This window comes from Opisthocomus hoazin, chromosome 4, assembly GCF_030867145.1.
Source record: "Opisthocomus hoazin isolate bOpiHoa1 chromosome 4, bOpiHoa1.hap1, whole genome shotgun sequence".
In the NCBI taxonomy this organism is placed as follows: Eukaryota; Metazoa; Chordata; class Aves; order Opisthocomiformes; family Opisthocomidae; genus Opisthocomus; species Opisthocomus hoazin.
Window position 1 is genome coordinate 17,785,036 of NC_134417.1, and position 9,038 is coordinate 17,794,073.

The 9,038-nt window shown below is 45.0% G+C and overlaps 1 protein-coding gene across 1 annotated transcript in view; it reads left to right on the forward strand.

Annotated features, from left to right (window-relative positions):
- Nucleotides 1-8,756, forward strand: part of PSMD1 (proteasome 26S subunit, non-ATPase 1) — a 76,785-nt gene extending 68,029 nt beyond the window's left edge. Inside the window, exons 21-25 of the mRNA XM_075418151.1 lie at nucleotides 1,403-1,495; nucleotides 3,111-3,203; nucleotides 5,551-5,697; nucleotides 7,551-7,705; nucleotides 8,537-8,756. Of these exons, the coding sequence (XP_075274266.1) occupies nucleotides 1,403-1,495; nucleotides 3,111-3,203; nucleotides 5,551-5,697; nucleotides 7,551-7,697 (480 nt within the window). The 3' untranslated portion in view covers nucleotides 7,698-7,705; nucleotides 8,537-8,756. The remainder of the gene's footprint in view (nucleotides 1-1,402; nucleotides 1,496-3,110; nucleotides 3,204-5,550; nucleotides 5,698-7,550; nucleotides 7,706-8,536) is intronic.
- Nucleotides 8,757-9,038: the final 282 nt, after the last annotated feature.

Consider the following 9,038-nt stretch of genomic DNA (forward strand, 5'->3'; position numbering starts at 1 on the left):
AAGATTATTTTAAAAAAAAAAATAGTGTTGTTCCCCTGCCCTTCCATATAAGTTATGTGATATTCTCCCCTAGGAAAGCTAGCAGTGGGAAACAGGATTTGTTTGAATTCCTTGGGGAGTAAACATTAAACTGAGCAATCATGGGTACTGCACTTTTCTTATGCATGTGATGTTCCAGCTGATCAGCTGTGGCATGGCCCCTTCAAGCTGTGTGCTGTGCTGGGTCTCCTGTGCTGAAGAACTGAGCTAGTAACTTCCACAAAAAAGCATCTGAATGTGGCATCGCAGGGGTGTGCAGCCCCCTCCTGTCATTGCTGCAGGCTTATTCTGCAATGTGCAGAGCATGCATTGGGCTGGAGTCCCTCTGTGGGACTGAGCCAGCTTGCTGGATTGCAGCCCCTCAACCAACACTTTATGGCTATAGGTTGCCCTTTGCCACCTGTCTTGGGCTGAGCATTGAGTCAATCTACTCACAGCTTAGAATTCTCACTCTGAGAGGTTTGCCTGAAAATGCCTTTTTCCACCCCCCCACCCCCCTGTCCTGAGTACTTCACAGAGGTTGTTTTGCTGCTTGTCTCTGCACCTCCCCAGCAGTGACAGGCTCAGCACCTTTTTGGCTGCTTGGCTGTACTGCCATTTTGACTCCCTCTCCCCATCCCCTCCCTTAGAGTTTCCAGAGACCCAAACGGCTGTAGGTGAGGTTATGTTGTATAACTTGGCTTGCATACTAAAGCCAGCTACAAGCTGGGTGTATGTTATGGGCTGCACCACACCCCTTGTGCTTCCTCAGAGCTGTCCCTGTTCTGTTGTTGCTCCATGATGTGTCGTAAAGGAAGAGAGCTGAGATACTGCAGAAGATAATTCAGTTTAAGAATTTGGATTGGCTGTCAAAAGATGCTTTCTGCCCTTGCTTAAGTAGCCAAGAGTAAGAGGATATGTGACATTGGTAACCCACCCCCAAAATGTACTGTCCTTCTGCAAGAGGTGAATGTCAGGCAGTGCTTGGTTTGCCCTAGTGTGCGTTGACAGAGCAGATCTTCACTTACATCTTAAACCAATTTTGTGTTAATACAAGCAGGCACAGCAACAACATCAAAACCACAAAAGCTTCGAAACAATGAAAACAAAGCATGGTGTGAATAGCATGGAGTGTATGGAGAAGGCTAGGAAAGCTTGCCAGAGTCAAATTATAGAATAATTAAATAACATTGTTCTAGTTGAACTGTTGCCACTGATAACAGTTTCTCAGCTTCCGGAGGGGGAGAAGGGGAAGCTTGTATTCTTTAGAGGATCTGTGTTTGTCTCTGCTGGAAGGAGAATGAAGCTAAAGTAATTATTCTGCTGTGGATTTTTTCCCTCTGCTTTTCTTGTCTCTAATAATTTTTTTAACTGTTTGTCTTAGATGCCAAAAGTCCAGTACAAGTCCAACTGTAAGCCATCCACATTTGCCTACCCCCCACCTCTCGAGGTACCAAAGGAAAAGGAGAAAGAAAAGGTATTTGGGCTAGCTAGCTTTCTGTGTTATGAAGACTAACCCCCTTTCCCTCCTAGTATAAACATTGACTTTGGTGGCACTAACAGGGAATCTAAAGAGCGAAAGAAAAACTGGCAGGCGCTATTGTCTCTGAAAGAGAATTCTAGCTATTTTTTCCTGCTGCGCCTGGGACTGTTGCTGATCATGGCATACGACTGCTGTACCACTGAGTTGCTGGAACCTCCCTTATCTCCAGTGGTCAAGCAGAAGCATTGATTAATGAAACTCTTTTCCATGCCCTACTGCTTTGTATGTGTGTGTTGTCTTTGTGCAGTACGAAGCACAATGGAGCCCTTGTTTGTGACTTGGGCTTCAAAATGCTACTGCAGTGCAAACATTGAGATTATCAGGTGGGACACTTCTCAAATAGCCCCATATGTCAGGACAGAAGTGTACCTGGGCTCAGGGCAGCAGGCCCATGTGCTAGAGTAACAGCTGTCAGGCCCATGGATTGCAAAAAGGGAAGTGTGGAACTGAGAATATCTAGGTACTGAAAAGGAAGAGGTGAGACCTATGGGATGACAAGCAGCACAATAGTGGAAACAATTTGTCTCCTAGCGTAAGATGGGAGAAGCTGTCGAGCAGACCACAGCAGCAGGCAGAGCAGCCCTCAGGGAGGAATTGCAGCAGTGGAGTCCTCAGGCATGTCATGCTGATCAATAACATTGTGTGAAAACCGTACAACATTTTACCAGAATTGAATGCTGGGCAGGACAGTTTTCCGAGCCACCAAGAAATCCAGAAATGAACTCTGGTGAAAGGAAAAGCTCACTACTTGTAGCTGCCTTCTTGCCTTTGGAATAGGATGGAAATTGGACAAATACTTTCTTGTTTAAACTTCCCTGGCCAAAATTAAAATGTGCCAAGAGCCCGCATTTAGCCTAGAAAGCCTCACCAGCAATGTGACAAATGCTGTTGCTCCCTGTCCTTCTGAACAAGCTACTGCCTACAGGAATAGTTACTGTGGATAGAGAGATGTGCTCACTGGCAGGGAGACGTGCTGAATTCTTGCATTCAAGTGTTGTTTCTGGGTACTTTCTGGCTCAGGTATGCCAAAGCCTCCTGAGGGCTCCTCCGTAGGGCATTTTGCGTGTCCACTTCTTTGGATCAAGGAGAAACACAGCTGTCTGATTAGGACAGTGGAACAGCTTTAGGTCATTCAAAAGAGTATCTATATACATGTTTCTTTACTTTGGAGACTCTGGCAATGGGCTTTCCTGTAACAAGAATTCCATTTGTTGCTCTGTTAAAAAGAAATAAACAAACCTCTCATATAGAGACCCAGACAGTAATGATTAATCTCTAAATTTGGAAGTTTGCTCTCCTTCTGCATATGTGGCTGGACCTAGTCTGCATTCATGGCATTTTTTGTCCTGTCTGTGCTATTTATTTGCTTTGACCGTGGTGTAATTATCTCTTAAACAGAGCAGTGGGTAGGAAGTGGAATTGATTGTATTGACACCTGCACTGAGAACTGACCTAACACTGATTTCCCTTTCTTCCCCTGCCTGGGGAGCTGAAGCACAGCGTACAGTGTTGCAGTCACGCTGAATGCCTCCTCTGTTGACTTATCCAGGTTTCCACTGCTGTGCTGTCCATCACTGCAAAAGCCAAGAAGAAAGAAAAGGAGAAGGAGAAAGAGAAGAAGGAAGAGGAGAAGATGGAAGTGGTGGGTGCAAATATTGAAACTTAAATGCCTTCTTTCCCCTCCTATAAATGTGGAAGATGTAATGAAAGCTGTCACCCACTTAACGCTATCCCCAGGGCCACCTGTGTTAGTTCTGAGCAGAGCATTAACACGTTTCAGTGTACTGCATACACTGGTTAGCATCTTTACTCTGGGTGTGTGTATGTGTGTGCTGTTAAATGCAAGAGGTGGTATTATTTGTGAATCCGTTATTTCCGAGAAATAATCTTCATCAATATTTTTAACTGACTTCCTTAAAGGCAGAAGCTTGTTTTGACAAATTTACGTGCCTTTAACTGCGTGAACCTTTTGCGCGTTATTTCATTGCCTGTTGTTTCTAGACCAAGGGACTTTTATCTCTTACCCGTGTACTCTTCATATTAATGTGGAAAAAGTCTTAGTAATTTCATGTCCTTGGGACCCCTGACCTTTTAAAAAGGACTCATTGTTGTAGCAGTTGCTTGGTGGTGCCTAATTCAGTTGAGAGCATTGGAAAGGTTAAACTTCCTGGTCTTGCGTGTGCTTAACCCCCTATTCTGAAATGTTCACCTTTCTGGCAGTAATCTCTTACATGCTTTGGCGGTCTGTCAAAATGCCAAACATTTATCCACACCCAGCTCAGAACCAGCTGAGCTTTGAGCACAAGGTCTGTGCTGCTCAGTAGTTACGGTGATTGTTTTAGTCCTCTGATGATTTCTTTCAGCTCATAGACCTGACACTGGAACATGTCATCCTCGTCTGTGAATAATGTGTCATGCTGTGTCTGTGAATAATGTGTCATGCTGTAGCAAGCTGAGGGGTAGAGAAAGGGCTGGATAATGAATTCTTGGTGGTTGCTGTAATTTGGAAAACAGATGGCAGCTAAAATTCTTGCTGTACACTGACAAAGGAACCTTCCTTTTGTGCTCTGCTAACAGATGCAAATATGCCAAGAACAACTGTAAGCTGAAAATTCATTATGCTGACAAGCTCAGTAGAAACCTTACTGATTCCACTTTAACATCTATGTGAGAAAAGCAGCATGGTCGGAGAATTTTTGACCTATTTAATTTAAAAAAAATACAAATGGTACGTGAAGGCAGTTTGGCGTAAGATCAAAGACCTACTTAAGTGTGGCCATGTTGTAGGCACTGAACTTTATCCAGTTGTCCCAGAAGATGAATCATCTCATGCATGCAAGGTAGAATCTCTGGATTTGTCTTTTTACTCTTTTATCAAAGTTCCCTTGTCACCAAACATTGCCTTTCCTTTGAATTATTCTTACAGCACTATATACTAAGCAAAATGTGCTGAACAGATGCATGTTTCTTCTAAAATTGCTAGAACCTACAGTTAAGTACAGGTGTTGAGAGGAAGCAATATATTAGAAGGGATTCACGTTTCATGTCTCTATGTGTACTCTCCACATGTCTGAAAAGTTTTCTTGGATGAATCAAGCAGAAAAACGAGGAGAGTAAAAAGGGAGCTTGCTGCCACCTGCTGTGTTGGAGTGTTTTGCCGTTGTCCTAATGTTTTAGAGGTGCAATTGCTTTCCTGTTTTTCTCTTATGCTTGTTACATGACTCGTAGTCCAGAGCTTCCAAGAGATCTGCACAGCGACGAGCAGTCGCCGTGCCAGAGAAAGTCCTGTCTGCTGTTACAGGACGTGCCATGCATTTAGTGGTATTCCTGATCGTGTCTTATTGGTTGTTTCCATCTTTTCTGTGGTCTTTTTTGTTTGCAACTCAGATGTTCCTGAGCAAGAGGGAAAACATGATCCATGTTCTTAAGTATGTAAAGGATGCTGTGTTTTTTTTCCTTCTGAGCTTTTTGCGTCTAGCTGCTGAGTCATTGGTAAAGGAGGGCTTAACTGCAGTTCTCTAGGGACTCACTGCGGTCGAGTCATTTTGGGTGAGCTGCTGTCACTGCCAGTAGCGTGAAATGTCAGCGACAGCTTTATGGCCATGAAAATACAAGGGCAGCTTTTGGCAATTTTCATGTGCTCTGTAATGATACTAAAGAATCTTCGGTTGTGGATAAAAAGTGTTGAGTGAGTTTACAGAAAAAGTATTAGAAAGGGAAGCCGGAGGTAAACTGTTCCACTGCCACCTCTCGACGAACTTACTTTCACCTGCAGTCAAGAGTGAGGAATTGCCTTGATGAGAGCACTTAGATCCACGCTGGGGTTGCCCGTGCCAGCTGATAGATACGTGTTAGCTTGTTCCTCAGCAGAGGAATGGTGTCTCGCCACACTCTGGAATTGCTGCCTGGTTGTACCTTACTCTCCTGAACTGTGAAAGGGTTAGAGATCACTGTTAAAAACATGTTGATGTTCTCCTCTCCCTCCACAGGATGAGACTGAAAAGAAGGATGAAAAAGAAAAGAAAAAAGAGCCTGAACCCAACTTCCAGCTTCTGGACAACCCAGCCAGAGTGATGCCTGCTCAGCTCAAAGTTCTCACTATGACAGAGAGCTGCCGATACCAGCCTTTCAAACCAGTAAGCATCACCTTCCTAGTCCGTGTGCTTGACAGAGCGTTCCCAGTGCTGGGCGTGTGCGTAAGGACCCAGAAGTTCTGTGTGTACATGAGGATGCCAGTCACAGCTGGTGCATCACTGTGATGTGTTACAGAGATTTGCAACTTCACTGTTATCATATTTGCTTTCTAGTATCCCTCCAAATAATCACATGTAGTTCTAGTTGTGGGAGAGCCAGAGCTGCCGCAAACCTTTTCACCATGCAAATACTGCTTTATTTTTCTTTCTGCCTCTATGTCAAAACACTGCAATGTGGAAACCCATCAGACATACTCTGTGTAGTAATGACATTGCTGGGGACATAAAGACTGAGCCATGATCTTACAAGGGGCTGAGAAGTCATACAGGCTCATTGTCAAAGCAGTGAAACGCGTTAGGACTTGTGCTGGAGCTTTGTTATCCTGCAGTGGGATTCATACCTAAATGGGGGGGGTGGTGTCATTAAAAATATTTCCTGTTCAGTTACATCTGACATTAGAAAAGTGCCTTCATCTCCTGTAGCACAGAGAATAGATAGCATGCAATTGGCAGATAGAGAATGAGAAAGGTCTTTTAGCATGAAGCCCAAGGGGTAACTAACTTTTCTGCGAGATGCTCATATATATGTTGCAAAGCAGATAAGCTTGTTCCTGACCTGTAAATCTCCTGAGTCAAATTTTTCTGGCCTTCATTTTCATTCAAGAAATAACACCCTTGACTTCCCCCGTTTGCAAGATTATGCATGGGAATGGTGTTCAAAAGTAGTAATATTTTTTACAGGAAAATAGTTATGTTTTTAATAAATGGATTTCCTGGAATTCCATCAGCACATTGGAATTCTCTGTGCATTGGCCCCTTTTGAAATGTCTCCTTTCGCAAAGCTGTGGAAGGGTTTTTTAGTTTCTACCCTTTAAAAAGAGGAGGTGACCCAGCTGGTATTTGGATTGGGAAGATCTGCTGTGTGGCCCACTAAGTGCCCACTCATGCAGCTGAAATGTGGACATATGTAGCTGTTTGCTTCAGTCTCAAAAGACGTTGAGTCCTTGGTGAGGGCAGTGCAGTCTCCTGCCTTAAACCCCCATAGACAGGTTTTTAAGAGAACAGAACAATGCAGGTTTTTGCTGGGATAAGGGTGTGTAACCAAGGAGGCTCTCAAAAGGGAGCCGTTCTGGACCTTTGCTCTGCTTTGGGAATGCCAGAGTAAAAGGCCTCTTTGAAATGCTGTTTATAGCCTGGAATCCTGCTGTGGTCAAAGCGTGGATCCCAGCCAGGTGTGACACAGCACTGCCTCTTCCACCTCGTGTTTCAGTCCTGGAGATGCACAGATTTACTTCAGCCTGCCAGGGTGTTTGGCTGTGATCTTTGTAATTAATTCCCCTTTGTTTTTTTACGATGTTCTGCTAATAGGATTCCTCAATTGGTGGAAGCTGATGATCAGATTAGCCCCTGTTTCAGATAGCCTCCTGGGAGGCAGCTACACAGAGAGGCTTCACTAAGCTTTGTTGCCCTGAAAAGATGAGCCTTCTAAAGCAATTATGGTTCAATTAGTTTTCATGTGGAAAGCCCCAGACTGGGACTGGGGTAAAGCTGTGAATCCAGATGCCATTTCTATTGAACTGAGACTTGGGTAGTGGAAATACAGAAGGTACCCTGGGGAGGGTCTGTCTGTCCCATCCCCTTATCAGGCAGGGATCTGGGTGGGTGTCAGATGCTTAGCTCTGAAACTCACTCCTGCTGAGGTGTCTCACATGCGCTAGGATAAACACTGTGGCCACAAACCCTGCACTGGGAGGCAGAGGTGAGTAGCTGTAATGCCCACTGCACTTGTCTTGCAGCTTTCCATCGGAGGCATCATCATCCTGAAGGACACCAGTGAGGATATGGAGGAGCTGGTTGAACCCGTGGCAGCTCATGGTCCGAAGATCGAGGAAGAGGAGCAGGAACCTGAACCACCAGAGCCCTTTGAGTACATTGATGATTAATACCTGAGGTACAGTGTAGTGTGCAGTCACCTTTAATAATCCCAGTGAAGGAAAAGCCTCTTTGGCTCCACTGAAGCTGTTACCAGCACCCAGCACTCTTGTTTTAGCTCTTTGACGGCTTCTGTGCCAGATTCGGAAACATGCTCTGTCACGATTTGAAGAGTTTGGCAGCAATAAGAGAGAAATCCACTCTTCTGGATCAGGTCTGACCCAGTCGTAGTGAGTCTGGCCTCTGGTCTTGCAGACTTGGCTACTCTTGCGTAGAGCCTCGCTGTCCAGCGTTAGAGCAGTGCATGGAGTCAGAGGCAACAGCTGAGCTGGGAATAATCAGCTCATGAAAGATGGTCCCGTGGGGGCAAGTGGTTTGTGTAACAAAGCTGTCATCTACTTGACCTCAGTTTGGCAGGATTGGTCGAGCTACTCTGCTTTCTGGGGTTGTCTTCTTTTCCTAGCAGTTTGTAGGAGAATTTAAAGACGCTCCAGTCATGGGCTCTGTGGTGCTCTCTGAGCCGGACTGAACAATCCTGGTAGATCTGTTCCAGGCAATGAATGGTGCAATTCTCAGGTTCCTTGGTTAAAGTGCCTGAATTGGTGTGCAAGTTTCTCACTGAGAGGCAGAAACCCGGCTGCTGTATTTCCAAATATGGGCTGGCATGTTCCAGTGCTCCCAAGAGCAAAGACTATGCGCTTAAATTCGTGGATGGGCATGAGAACAAACTCCTTGCTAAAAACTGTAAATGTTGCGTCAGTGGCAGGCTCGGGTGAGTGTCTGGGGCCAACCACAAGAAGCCTTAGTTAAATACATTTGCTTTTCTGGTTTCTCTCTCCCCTTCTTCCAGGATCATGTCCTCTAAAGAAGACATTGTGCTTGATATCAGAAAGACAGACATGAAGACCTTCCTATCGAGATCTGCTGTTCAGTGCATGCAGCCCCAATCTGTGCTGAGCTAAAGGTGATAGTCCGTGTTTTATGGCTGAAGAACAGATATATGCTATTTAGTGTACTCTTTCACAAAACCTTGTTTTCAAATAAATATATTAAAAACTCTTGACAGAAAACTTGCTGCTTTAAAAAAGGGGGGGGGGAGAGAAGGGAGAGCCTACCAACCTTCTTTTCTGCTCACCTCAAATGTTAAAAACTAGACCCAAGTCATGCATCTTTCTCTAGCAAAGCCTGAGTGACTGCTTGTCTGTAGAGTCGTTGGGATCTGTGCACATCTCTGCTTTCTCCAGCACTCCTTTAGGCTGAGCAAGGTCGACAACTCCAGTCTGGCCCAGCCGTCGCACTGGTGCTGCAGAGAGGACAGGTCTGTTTGCCAGCAGCTGTCCAGGGGACGTCTG